The 13,195-nt window shown below is 54.2% G+C and overlaps 5 protein-coding genes across 5 annotated transcripts; 2 read left to right on the top strand and 3 right to left on the bottom strand.

Annotated features, from left to right (window-relative positions):
- Nucleotides 1-576: 576 nt before the first annotated feature.
- LRP88_06041 (uncharacterized protein) lies at nt 577-1,974 on the top strand (the record flags this gene model as incomplete). The annotated part of the gene is made up of 1 exon (XM_083242583.1): nt 577-1,974. One exon carries the CDS (start codon nt 577-579, stop codon nt 1,972-1,974), a length of 1,398 nt encoding a protein of 465 aa, XP_083101519.1.
- Nucleotides 1,975-2,508: 534 nt separating this feature from the next.
- LRP88_06040 (pyridoxal phosphate-dependent transferase) lies at nt 2,509-4,658 on the top strand (the record flags this gene model as incomplete). The annotated part of the gene is made up of 5 exons (XM_083242582.1): nt 2,509-2,704; nt 2,849-2,943; nt 3,007-3,524; nt 3,585-3,944; nt 3,998-4,658. 5 exons carry the CDS (start codon nt 2,509-2,511, stop codon nt 4,656-4,658), a joined length of 1,830 nt encoding a protein of 609 aa, XP_083101518.1.
- Nucleotides 4,659-5,119: 461 nt separating this feature from the next.
- On the bottom strand, nt 5,120-6,389 carry LRP88_06039 (uncharacterized protein; the record flags this gene model as incomplete). The annotated part of the gene is made up of 3 exons (XM_083242581.1): nt 5,120-5,822; nt 5,879-6,029; nt 6,185-6,389. The coding sequence occupies 3 exons, from the start codon at nt 6,387-6,389 to the stop codon at nt 5,120-5,122; spliced, it is 1,059 nt and encodes a 352-aa protein (XP_083101517.1).
- Nucleotides 6,390-6,879: 490 nt separating this feature from the next.
- Nucleotides 6,880-10,218, bottom strand: LRP88_06038 (uncharacterized protein; the record flags this gene model as incomplete). Its single annotated transcript, XM_083242580.1, has 5 exons — nt 6,880-8,020; nt 8,122-8,241; nt 8,398-8,749; nt 8,802-10,090; nt 10,142-10,218. 5 exons carry the CDS (start codon nt 10,216-10,218, stop codon nt 6,880-6,882), a joined length of 2,979 nt encoding a protein of 992 aa, XP_083101516.1.
- Nucleotides 10,219-12,479: 2,261 nt separating this feature from the next.
- Nucleotides 12,480-12,953, bottom strand: LRP88_06037 (trafficking PGA2-domain-containing protein; the record flags this gene model as incomplete). Its single annotated transcript, XM_083242579.1, has 1 exon — nt 12,480-12,953. The coding sequence occupies one exon, from the start codon at nt 12,951-12,953 to the stop codon at nt 12,480-12,482; it is 474 nt and encodes a 157-aa protein (XP_083101515.1).
- Between the last annotated feature and the right edge of the window lie 242 nt (nt 12,954-13,195).

The raw sequence follows: 13,195 nt of genomic DNA, 5'->3' as shown, positions 1-13,195 counted from the left end.
CGAAGCAGTTGTTTGCAGTCTCGCGATGCGTGTCTTTGTTGTTGATGATTGTTCGGTTGGTTGCGGTCACAAGTAAAGCCTAGGCAAGCTCCCAGCACAAAGGTGGAATGAAGCTAAGCTCCCGTGGGGACTGTTCTAAAGTGGAAGGCGGTGGGGGCGGCACTAACATTTTTTTACATCTCAAAACCACCTTATCTTGGCGCATTGACAGACTCGACCACTAACAATCGGCTTCGTTCCGTTCGGCGCCGCTCGAGAGCCGGGGCAACTCTGCTTACCATATCAATGGAAGGCGACCTTGAGTCGCGTAGGTTAGTTGCCGGCGTGGGCGAGCCGGAGCGAGTAAAGAGGCACCCACGCACAGCAAAGCACGATGTCGAAATAGTTCCACTCCCCACTCGACGTGTTTTTGGTTTGGTGCGTGAAGGAGGGCAATCATCGTCGGACGATTTCTCATCTTCCATATATAGACGGAGGCGAATTGATCTTGTCAACACTACCTCGACAAGCAAGAGCCGTTACAGTACCAACAGGACGCTGTGATCTGGTCTGTGTCTGTCAACAGCTGCTGCAACCATGGGCTCCTACCCTCCGGCGTCGTTCGACGTCCGCAAGATCGCCATCATTGGCGCTGGTCCGGCTGGCCTGTCGGCTGCCAAATACCTCACGGCGCAGGGGTCCTTTGACCAGATTGTCGTCTTTGAGCAGCAGGACCAGGTCGGTGGCATCTGGAACTACAGCGGCCTCGCTCCAGGAACTTGCCCGGCTCCCCAGGAGGACCCCTTCTGTCCTCCCAGTGAGCCTATACGCTGGTGCGAGGGCGCCGCACCCATCTTCACCTCGCCCATGTACGAGGAGCTTCACGCCAATCTCCCCAATTCTGTGATGAGATTTTCCTGCCAGGCCTTCCCCGATGATGCCAGGCTGTTTCCTGAACGGACCATGATCCAGGACTACCTGCTCAAGTACGCCGAGGACGTCAGGCCCCTGATTCGCTTCTGTCAGCGGATCAACCGGGTGACTTTGAAGTCGCAGGAGAATGGTCGAGACAGCTGGGAGGTTGAGGCGCAGTCGACAGTCGACGGCAACCTCACTGTTGCAGAGTTTGACGCTGTCGTCGTCGCCAACGGCCACTACACGATCCCATTCATCCCAAACATGAAGAACCTCGCCGAGTTCAACGAGGCATATCCCGGCGTCATCACCCACTCGAAGCAGTACCGCACTCCCCATCCTTTCAACGATGAAAAGGTCATTGTCGTTGGCAACGGCCCCTCCGGTCTGGACATTGCTCTGCAGATCAACCAGCAGTGTAGGAAGCCAGCCATCTTATCTGTGCGGCATCCTACTGCCCCGGACAGGCTAGCCCATTCAGGCTGCGAAGAAGCGGCTGAGATTGACGAGTTTTTGATCGAGGAGAAGGGGGTCCGCTTCAAGGATGGCCGGGTCGAGAGGGACGTTGACGCCATTGTCTTTTGCACTGGCTTTCTTTATGGCTATCCTTTCCTCCCAGATCTCAACCACAAGCTCGTCACTACGGGGCGAGGTGTTCACGGGTTGTACAAGCATGTATTTCACATCCAGCATCCTACTCTCGTCTTCCCTGGCCTCAACATGAAGGCAGCACCGTGGCCGCTCTGTGAGAGCCAAGCAGCACTCTTCTCGGCGGTGTGGTCCAACAACCTCAACCTGCCTAGTCAAGATGCCATGGAAGCGTGGAGCCAGGCGCTAGAGCAGGAGGAGGAGGGGGATGCATTGCATGTGTTTGGTCCCAACGGGGATGGCCACTACATCAATGAGCTGCATGACTGGGTCATGACAGCCCAGCGGCTGGGCAAGGAACCTCCGCGGTGGGATGATGAGCACATGTGGCAGCGCAGCGTCTTCCTCGAGGCCAAGGCGCGCTTCGAGCAGCTGGGCTGCACGGCGCAGACGCTCGAGGAGATTGGATTTCACTATCAGCCGGGGCCGTAGCCGTGGCAGGGTAAAGGAAACGAAACGGCTCGCAAGCAACGGAGAAGCCGAGAGAGAGAGAGAAAAGGACCGGATAGACTATTTCGCCATTTGTTAAGGCCAAGACGTTTTGCGTTTTACGATATAAGATCCGCTTCTCCAACCCATCCATCCTCGTCGTGCGCCTTCATTGAAGGGCGCAGACAACAAACAAGATGCATCTGCGAGGCATCTGCGAGCAGTGGTTGGCCCATCCCGCTCTACGCCCGATAAACCCCCGGGGAAAAAGAACCAATTTATGGGGGAGTGCGAATGGTGCAGCGAAGCGATGTTGTGATGGTGGATAAGAATGACGGGGGGTTGTTGTGGATTTGTAATGGTTGGCGCGATGCCGCCATCGGGGGATACGATTAACAAGAGGATCCTATTGCCGAGACCTTCAAGGGTGGACTTGTACTTGAAGAAGAGAACGGCCCTCACCTCTCGTGATCTCTCATCATAATCGTATCACGGATCTCAGCTTCAACAGTCGCCAATCTATAGAGAACCTCAATCATGGCTCCCTCCGCAAGCATTGATACCACTACTGCCGCTGCTGCTGCGGCACAGGCTGCGGCGACCCTCAAGGCCCTGCCTCACCCCAAGGACCTGTCGCACCACTACTCGCAGGTCACCAAGAACCGGGTCCAGAGCAGGATCAAGGCTTTTTACAGGTTCATCCAGACTCCTGGTATCAGCAACTTTTCTGGAGGTGAGTGTTTTGCGAGTGTTTCTTCCCCGTGCCCGGCATCTCGGGGCGGAGCGGGGCCGGTATCATGCCGGAGCTTAGACCGTTACCTCCGACCAAACTGTATGTGTCCTTGTATTTCCGAAAACTGACATGATGCTTTGATAGGAATGCCCAATGTTAAATACTTTCCATACGATACACTAGAAGCCGACGTAGCAACCCCTGAGCGGTGGCAGCCCTCGCCAAACACTCCCGCCGAGGTTCAGCAGCAACTAGATGAGGCATCGTCCAACGGCCATTCCAATGGCAAGGCCAACGGCAAGACCAACGGTTCAAAGAACGGAAACGCTCCCCAGGACCCCGACTACAAGGGAACCACAGCACACATTACTATTCCCAAGGTCCTCCACGAGCCGGACCGCACCAAGAAGATCGACCTCGCGACCGCTCTCCAATATGGCCTCGCTGCTGGCTACCCACCTCTGCTGTCCTTTGTCAAGCAGTTCACCAACGAAGTGCTGCACCCCAGCGTCCCTTATCATGGTGGCGCGGACGTGATCCTCAACAACGGCGGAACGGACGGTTTCTCCAAGGTGCTCCAGCTCCTGGTCGACCCCTGGTATGAGGGAGTCCACCCCGTGACTGAGCGGCCAGGCATGCTGTGCGAGACATTCGTTTTTGGAAACGTTCTTACACAGTCTCGGCCTCTTGGAGTTCAGGTTGTGCCTGTCGAGCTTGATCGTGAGGGTATGCTGGTGGAGGGACCGGGAGGTCTGCGGGATGTGCTTGATAACTGGGATCCTCGAAATGGCCGACGACCACACTTCCTCTACACGGTGACGTGAGTACTTGAAAACACTTGACCAGATTAAGACTCAATTACTGACTTTTGATGATACAGCATGGGACACAACCCCACAAGCGGTGTCTTGGGAATCAAGAGGAGAAAGGAGATCTACGCCCTCGCCAGCAAATACGACATCATCATTGTTGAAGATGATCCTTACTGGTACCTTCAATTCCCCTCGGCCGCCGTTCACGAGGCTAGACTCAGGGGCCACGAGACACCTCGACATATCGAGACGCACACGCCGGCAAAGACGTCTGGCTACGAGTTTATCGACTCGCTCGTGCCTTCGTACTTGAGCATTGATGTTGACGGTCGTGTCATTCGCCTCGATACCTTTTCCAAGACGGTTGCCCCTGGTTGTCGATTGGGTTATGTTACCGCCCAGCCCGCTATCATCGAGAGAATCACTCGGTAAGCACTTGCAGTTCTCATCAACCTTGAGACACTACTAACACAGATGACAGAATCACCGAGGCTAGCACCAGCCAACCCTCAGGCTTTGTCCAAGCCTTTATCGCTCAGGTCCTCCTCGGCCCGCACTCCTCCGCCCTGGCAGAGTTCGGCGTCCTCTCCGAGTCCGAAAAGGCCAACTTCAAGGGCTGGAAGCTCGACGGCTGGGTGCGCTGGCTCGAAGGTCTCCGTGGCGAGTATGAGCGCCGCATGACACGCATGTGCACAATCCTCGAGGACAACGCCTTTCAGCTGAAGCAGTCGACCCCTGAGAAGCCAGACTCGGACTGGGATGTCATCACCAAGACAAAGCTCTTCGAGTTCGACTGGCCTCGCGGAGGCATGTTTGTCTGGCTACGCATTCACTTTGAGCAGCACCCTCTCTTCAACGCCCGCGGCACCGACGTCCCCGTCATCAACGGGCCAGAGCTGGCAAAGGCGTTCCTCATCCATAGCACCCAAGCTCCCAACCTGGTGCTAGGCAGCCCTGGAGGCATGTTCAGCGCCACCCCTGAGATTCTGGCCGAGCACGGCTGGAAGTACGTGAGACTGTGCTTTGCCGCCGAGAGCGATGAGAATATTGATGCTGGCTCGTTGAGATTCTCCAAGTCGGTTCAGAACTTCTTTAGAATCACTGAGGTTGCTGAGATTGAAAAGTTGATTGCGGAGTTGTAAGCGGAAAAGGAAAATAACCTCAACTCGTAGAAGTACTTATGCCAAGATACTGAATACGATACCTACTTAAGACATGCCAAAGCTGATCAATGTGCGTATGTTGTGTGTTGAATGATTAAAAACTCCATGTAGGGAAATGTCATTGGGGGATGTTGGTTGACTTATAACCTCACAACCCTAGGGTATCAACATGTCGTGTTAGGACAAGGTCACACTAGATCTCACATATCTCTCATCACATCACATCAATAATTCAGAAATGACGCAATTCACAACGCTCAATCATTACGAACATCAAAGTACGGAACCAATGCCGAGTCTAGGCTGAAATTCATATCAAATCTCTGATTCATTTTTAAGAGCTCAACCTTCCAGAAGCCATTACGCCTCGATATCAAATCATGCCAGACCCGTCACCAATTTCCCTCCCAGCCTGCTGCACACCCAGCAAGTCGAGAATCTTAGTTCTGCTTCTTCTGAGCCTCCTGGGCGAAAACGGAGGCGTAGGGGTTCAGGCGAAGCATGACCTGCTTGTTCTTGAGGGGGTTCTTCTTCTGGACAGCAGATCGTCGGGTGACGGCCTCGCCCTTGGGAGCGTTGAGGGAGCTCTGGATTTCGGAGCTGTTGATCAGGCGGGTGAGGTCGGCCTGGGAGACAACGTTGGAGGGGAGGAGGAAGTCACGCTTGTGGGTGGAGGCCTCGGTGGTGGAGCCGTAGATCTGGTCGAGGGCCTTGAAGGCGGCAGAGGTCCAGACGATGAATCGGCCGAGGTGACCACCAGGGGCGAGCTGGAGGAGGTTGAGGGCGGTGACGGGGGAGGTCTCGACACCGGGGATGTTGCGGAAAGCGGTGACGAGCTCCTTGCCGTCGGTCTCGGCATCGTAGATGACGAGAGGGCCACGTCGCTGGCGGTGGCGGCGGCCACGGAGCTTGCCCTTGCCAGCTCGGAGCTTCTTGGACTTCTTGACCTTCTCGACATCGGCACCAGCACCGACAGCCTTCAGGAGGCTGAGAGCGGCAGCGGTCTTGGCGACAGCGGCACCCTCGAAGAGAGCAGAGTCGACAACCAGGGGAACCTCAGGGACGGAGCTGACCTGGTGGCCACGGGCCTGGAGCAGGGGAACGGCAGCAGAGGCAGCCAGGGCGGAGCAGACAGCATATCGCCTAGTTTCGAGATTAGCTTCGCTCCTTCGACCATCTTTTCATTGAGAAAAACTCACTTCTGGCCCTGGTTGACCTTGATGTGCCACTTTCGCCAGATCTTGGTAGGGGCGAACATGCGACCGGAACGGCACATGTTACCGAAGGCGGCCTGACCAGCACGGTGGGTACCACCACCAGAGACACGAGGGATACGGGCGACGGCACGACCTGTAGGAGTTTCTGTTAGCAGCCGTTTCCCTCATTGTCGTGGTGGTTTCCTGAAGCATCTCCTCCTCTTCCCGTGGATGCTATCCATGCCCCGGCGCCCACAAAAATTCCCCTCCAATTCCTTCAAGTCGAAAAAAAAAAAGTTCTTCACATACCAGTTCCCCAGGACTCAGCAGAGGTCTGGTGACCAGCCTTCTCGCTCACAGCATAGGGCTGTCGCTTGTTCTTGGCGATACCGGTGTGAACCTGCTGGACAATGTCCGGTCGGATCGGGCTGGTGAAGACGGCGGGAATGGCGTGGGTAGCTCCAGTGGGAGCACCATCTTTGCCGATGATGGAGACGGTAGGTCGCGAAGCCATTGTGAAGGTTGGGACTTGGACCTGGTGAGGTTAATTGAGTCAGTTGAGGTCTGGAAGGGAAGATGTTCAAGTCTCACCTTGTTCGTCGTGCGGCGTCGAAATTGGTGATGGAGTGGGAGGTTGCAATTCGGGCGCGATAAATTTCACATCGATTTTTTGGTGGGCGCCAGGCGGGGCCCTAAGCCCCACCAACAACTCCGCCCTAGCGAGTGGCACGTGACCGCGGAGCTCCCCTGCTCTGCACTAACACAAACACCACAGTCCAACCCCACTAGAGAACGTGAAAATGGACAAAATGCTTTAGTCTGTATCGACCTCTCGTACAACTTCGAGGGGCCAGGATTCTACATAGGCCTTTTATCATATGTACAGAGTAACCGTGCAATTGCTTCATCTTATTATACGTACATGCATGTCGTCATTATGCCTAGTCTAGGTATTTTCAAGATGCAGATAGCCGCCCCGTCCCAAACCGTCCCCCGATAGTTCATCACTCCCATCTCTTCCACTCCTGAATCAACTTGTCCACCTGTTCATCCACCCACTCTTCATCGTTTCCTGACCTGTCCAATTTGGCCAACTTATCGTGAATCCTAGCCTCAATATCCATCCGCTCGATGACCTTGTTTTCTAGGTACTTGGGGTCATTCCAACGACAAGCCTTTTGGAAGATCTCCCTCATTCTGGGAGAGTAAAGTTGGCATGTTGCCACTGGTAACCTCTGAGGGTTCATATAGAAGTTGCGAGCAATCACGTTGTCGTTGTTGATCAATGGCCGGACGACCTCATCAAAACACTCGCCGCAGACAGAGAACTGACGGAGGAACTGCATGGTATGCCAGTACCCGTTGTGGATGGGTGTATCCTCCTGGCATTCACTGACGGCGGCCATTCTTTCCACCTCTTGAGCAAGACTCTTGAGATCTGGCTCCTCGTGTTCCAGACGGGCTTGATCCGAGGTGGTCTCCATGGCGTCGAAATACATGACGAACCGTTTCCGCTTCGGCTTGAATCGCATTGCGCAAAGGCCCCTTGTCGGCTCTGAGCGGGAATCAAGGGGAATAAAGATGCCAGTAAGGTTAGGAAGCAAAGCCTGTATGATCCTGGCGCATTGGGGGCAAACAGTGAAATCGTAGACAAGCTGTCGCGTGTACGGATTGTAAAGCGTCAGCCAATTGCGAGTAGTTGTCCTATCACCGGGGCATGGGATGTTTTTAGTATCAGAGATGACGCTGGCAACATCATGGAACAACCGCAAGTCTGGCAAGTTGTTCTTCAGGGTGAGGAGCCAGGCTATGCGATACCAAGGGCCAACGCCAAAGTCACAGGCGATAGGCCTGTCTGTCGGGCGAAGCATGGGTTGGAAGGGGTTTCGGTACTCAGTTTTCGAAAAGACGGCACCGTAACAGTCCGGGCAGATATTGAAGTCCGTCCGTGGCAAAGTGAGCCAGTCCACCATGCCTGCTACAGGATGTTTGCGTCGGCACTCCGGGAACGTGGTGACACCGGTCGCTTCTGTATGCTCCGAGTGTCGCCGAACGGCACCAACGGGCTTCTCCAGGTAAACACCGTCTCGATTAGGATCGAAAGCCGGTGGTTGCCATGGCTGCGACGAGAGAGGAGGGCGTACACTTGACGGTATGGCTGATGCAGGTCTCATCTCAAGGGGTGTTTCAGGGCCACCGATAGGAACGGGTATCGGGATCTCAGGCATAGAGACGATTGGGTCTACCTCGTAGCGAGACCGTGGCCTGCTGAATCGTTCAATGCTTCCCCGGGGATCGAGAGGATCAAATGGGTCGTCGTCCACGGGGTAGGGAAGTTCGTTCTTGGGTCTCTCGGGGAGAGCATGCTCGCTTCTGACAATCGGCTCTCTGGGGATGGCTATGGGTTCCCTAGTGATAGGATCTCTAGCGATAGGCTCTCTAGTGATTGGATCTCTAGTGATTGGATCTCTGGCAATTGAATCTCTGGAGATAGGGTCTCTTGTGATCGAATCTCTCGCGACTAAGTCTCCTGCAGTTGGGAAAGTTGCTGCAGCCCGCGGGTTTGGAGGCAAGTCATCTGAAGGGACCGAGCTGGAGCCAGAGGGAATCGGAATTGGTATGGGCACCATAGGTAATCGAGGTCCAGACCTGGGCCCAGTAGGGGCGTCGACCTTTTCGAGTTTGGACTGTGAGTCGCGTTCGTCCTGAAGCACGACAGACTTTTTCCGCCGTGCGTGGAGTTCTCGTGGTCCCTTGGGATGCTCATCACCAGAGCGGTTATCATCCCCACGGTCATCGCGACTATCGCGGCTGTCACGGCCGTCACGACGATCGTCACGACGGTCATCACGGCGGTCATCACGGCGGTCATCCCTACGCTCGTCTCGGCGTTCGTCACGTCGGTCATCGCGTCTGTCGTCTCGACGGTCATCTCGGCGAGTTGCTGACTCTCGAGAGGGGTATGTCGAAGCCCGGCTAAGGTCCTCTCGGTCTGCTCGCCCATATGAGGGCGACCTCTCCTTTTTGGTGGTCCTGGGTGGTACGTATTCGCTGCGATAAGGAGTTTCACCAACCCTGTCTTTCGAAAGTGGTCGAGTTGGCTTCTCAGGTTCAACGTTTGAGCGCTTGGAGGTGGATGCAGTTGAAGAGGTGCGGGTATGAGTTCCATCATATCGTCGGTCATCTGGCAGATTGGTAGAATAGGTTGGTCGAGTTGGCGATCTGCGACTGGAACTCTGAGGCTGCGCATAACTATGATAGGCCTTCTCGCGGCCGCCTGCGCTATGCTTGATAACTTCAGGTGGAAGTGGTGGGTCGATTGGAATCTTTGGTGGTCGCACAGGAGGCTGATCTGGTCGGCTGCTTGCTGCAGCAGATGGGCGACTACGATACTTTTCGGGCAGCTGGTCGTCCCTAAATTCAGTTTCAAGTCGGGGCAAGTCTTGCCGACTTCGGCGCTTCTCTAATGGAGGCCTGCTGCGATCTCTGCTTGTTGGCGCACCGGTGTTGAGGTTGGTGTCGTATCGTCGGCTTGACCTCGTGTCCGCATGAGTATCGCTGGACGGTTTTTCGTTTCGCTCAACCCGTTCAACCCGCTCATTTCGTTCAGGTCGCTCGTTTCGTTCAACCCGCTCTGTTCGTTCGCCCCGCTCGGGCCTTTCAGTTCGTGCAGGCCTCTCGACTCGTTCTGGACGTTCAGCTCGTTCGGATCGCTCAACTCGCTCTGGCCTTTCAACTCGCTCAGATCTCCCAACCCGTTCAGGCTTTTCAATGCGCTCTGATCGCTCGGGTCGTTCTGGTCGCTCTGGTCTCTCGACACGCGCTGGTTTCTCAACACGCTCTTGTCGTGGTTGCACTGGCACTGTCTTCCGCTCTGTCTCCCCGCCTTCGGATCCACTCGACGAGCCTGTCAAGATGACGAAACGACGCTCTGGATTGTACTCATGAACTTCCATGATCAATGGAGCCTGATCAATTTCTCCCCGAGACGGAGGTTCGTCCTCTGGGTTCTTGGCGTAGTATGCCCCATGTTCTCTCTTGAGTGAGGTTTCCTCATCTTCAACAAAAGGTGGTGGCGGGCGGACCCTTGGCGCACGCGACGACGAGTTAGAGGAATACGGTCGAGAGGATTGTTGGTAGGACGACTGATAGGACGAGGAATAAGACGAGGTAGGATTGGAGTAGGAACTAGCTTCGAACTGCGAGGATGATTGCCTGCAAAGACATGTAAGCGGGGAATCTGATTGTCTGGCGGAGAAGGCATACGGCTTTGGGCTCTTGGCCCGGGATGTTGTAAAGTACCCCGTCTGGAGGAGGTTCTGAATGTCAAAGGACTCGACCATGGTGCGTGTCTATTCGTTATTCGTGCGAACGGCAAGAAATCATTATAGTCTATCCAAGAAGAGAGGACAGGAAATGCGCCGGCGGGAATGAAAAGGTGGAAAGAGGGCAACTGGAGTTCGGGCTGGTTGCTGATGTTTTGTTTGCTCTGATCGGGCTGTTGTCTCGGTGTCGCACAGGCCGTGCTGGCGCCCTCCAGGCGGCGCTCGATGATAGGAAGCAGCAGAGCAGTCGCAAGAAGCACTGCACACGACTCGGAGGCCCCTTCAACTTGGGAGGAGGTTTTTTACGGAACAAAAAGCCCAATAAGGAGGAGGCGGAATAAAGAGACGATCTGTTTGGTTTACGACGTCAGAAAGGTGAGCGAGAGCAAGCCCGAGACGTCTTGGGGCGCAGCTGGGCCCAACCTGCCTTCCTGCTTGAGGGATGACATAGCAAACGGCGAGGTACCTGATGCCACGCCCGACTGCCCAGCCAAGCACATGTACCTCGGAGTCGCTGGGCATCCACCCCTCCTCGTTCTTGGCCCTGTGAAGCCCGCCAATCGCCCCGCCAGGTTGCCCCTCCTACGTCTTGCTTTGCACGGCTGGTCCATGCCGATGGCTTTCACGGGAACAAACTAAGAAAAAATGTACCGATATTGGCGCCTGCGTCATGTGTTTGTGTGATGTGCTCTGGGGAATACCCTGCTCAGTGAACCTCTAGAGCCTCTAGTGCAGCAATGCGCCGTCGCACAGGGTTTTACGGCAGTTACAGAGTATTACCTATCACAGCAGCAATCATGTTCGGGCTGCAAGTACTTGAACTCCATTCCAGCGCTGATACTGCATGGCCGGGTGCACAATCATGTTCGGGGCTGGTACCCGCTGGACGGGAGCGAGTGTGTGGCATAACAGTCGTCACCGCTTCAACGGCCGTCCATCGATCATGGCGGGTGCTGGTAAACACGCCATAATTCCGCCAACAGGTTTTGAGACTTAGCAGCGCATATACGGTGAGCTGACTTAGCAAATCGATGATATTCCCAGATGATCCCAGGTCATGAAATGTGACGGTACCGACAGAGATCTGCCCAGCGGTCAAGGATATTTACTTGTGCTGTGGGACCCATCCTCGCGAAATAAAAGAGTACTTATAACTCCTATCAAAGGCACTGCTACTTTACGATGCAACAATTCATAAAAAAAATATGAACATGACAGAAATAGATACTATAACAGAAGGGAGTTCTTTATAATTCCGTAATATTATTTATACATTCCAAGTTGTAATCTAAGTCATAAGCTGATACTCAAGGTAGAGAGAGGTTTGTACCAGTGTCTTCTTGACTCAAGCGCCATCATGAGGCCCTGCAAGCCATCTTCATGATGGTCCCACAGGGGACGATCCACAATCGGGCAGGACGGTGCAACTTCTGGAGGCTTCTTTGGAATGTGCATATGTATCTGTGAGGTCGTTGACACTGTTTTATTCCCTGGGAGACTTCCGAAGGATTCCGCCGTACCTTGCCACAAGCCTATCATGACGAGTATCACTGAAATTGGCTTCGATAGCATGATTCCATTCATAAGGGAAAGTCATATGTGCCTAGGGGAAGGCTGGATCGCACCCTAGGACTTAAGACACTGCTAGGACATTATCAGCCATACTTCTACTCAATTCTGTGACACAGTCAGACATGCAGTCAAGGGCATATCAGCGGTACCGGGCGTCATATGTGACCACGAGGCCCAAGGCAACTTGAGACACTGGGCGCCATGATATGGTACTTGGCAAATCACAAGGGTCCAAGCAGGCGGGCAGCAGGTTTTCAAACTATTCGCAAGGGCTAGATCGGAGACTGTAGACCTCAGTAGTATTTACGGTCCTATAACTTGTCTCATCTTCAATGTCCGATATCACTCTAGATGTTCTCCAGAGATTCATCGAGGGCAGCAATTTGACAAAAACGGTGAAAGTTGTGGTAGTTATTGGTCAGTCTGGCATGTCGTACAGCATATACAAGCAACCAGGCTCTTCACTATTCAACGACACAGCTCTTGGCGTCACGGGCAAAACACATTGGCGGCCTCATTCAGCTTCCTAAAAACAACAAGTCCTAGAATCCAAGCTGATTTGATACAGTGTGCAAACCGGGTGTTGTGCCAGCACGCGAATGATAATTAGTGGTATCTTCCCTCACATTGCTCCATCCAGTCTTGACCCCATGAGTAATTCGTTTCGTACAGTGCCCAGGAATGAAAAGCCCCAACAAGTGCCCATTCTAGTCCTCAAGAAGGTCCGCAATGTCCTTGTCCTCCTCCTCCTCAAGTCTTCGTTGCTCCTCGGCCTCAAGCAGATTCTTGAGCATGGTCCTCTGCCTCACCCTGGCCTTCTGACCCCAGTCGGCACCCGTACCATCGCCCTCCTCGTCAATTTCAGGTTCCTCCTCAACCAGGCCCCGCAGCTCATTGGGCGAGATCTGAGCCTTACGCTGTTCCCTCTCGTCCTGCTCCTCCATCTTCTTGACGGCGCCCTTGGTGACAAACTTCATCATGTAGGGGCGGAGGAGCATGTAGCCACCAACAATGACGACGAGGCGGATCCAGGACTGCATCGTCATGTTGTTGAAGGTGTTTGAGAGGTTGTTGGAAGCGTTGGCTCCATACTGAAGGAATTGGGCGGCGAATTTGCCCAGGGGGTTGAGCTCAATGTCGTCTTGAGCAGGCTGCTCTTGCTGCTGGGCTAGGGGATCCATTGTGAAGGGTATGCTGAAAGTGAGGTAGTAAGTTGTAGGTTTTGATTTGGCGTTTGAGATTTGTCCCGCTTTTAAGCTCCCAGACGTGACCCTGGTAAAGGAAGATTGTTTTGATGTCGAGCTTAACTTTGATGAAGCCGAGAGGTTGAAGCTACCGTGTCGACAAGACAGCTCAGATGTGCCAAAATTGAGACTTCGAGTGTAGTCAAAAGGGAAGGCAAGCGTCGAGGCCTCACTTGCGA

This window comes from Fusarium phalaenopsidis, assembly GCF_050370095.1.
Source record: "Fusarium phalaenopsidis strain FUZ10S chromosome Unknown contig_32296, whole genome shotgun sequence".
Classification (NCBI taxonomy): Eukaryota; Fungi; Ascomycota; class Sordariomycetes; order Hypocreales; family Nectriaceae; genus Fusarium; species Fusarium phalaenopsidis.
The sequence above is the reverse complement of the archived record's forward strand: the minus strand, read 5'-3'. Positions and strand labels throughout refer to the sequence as shown.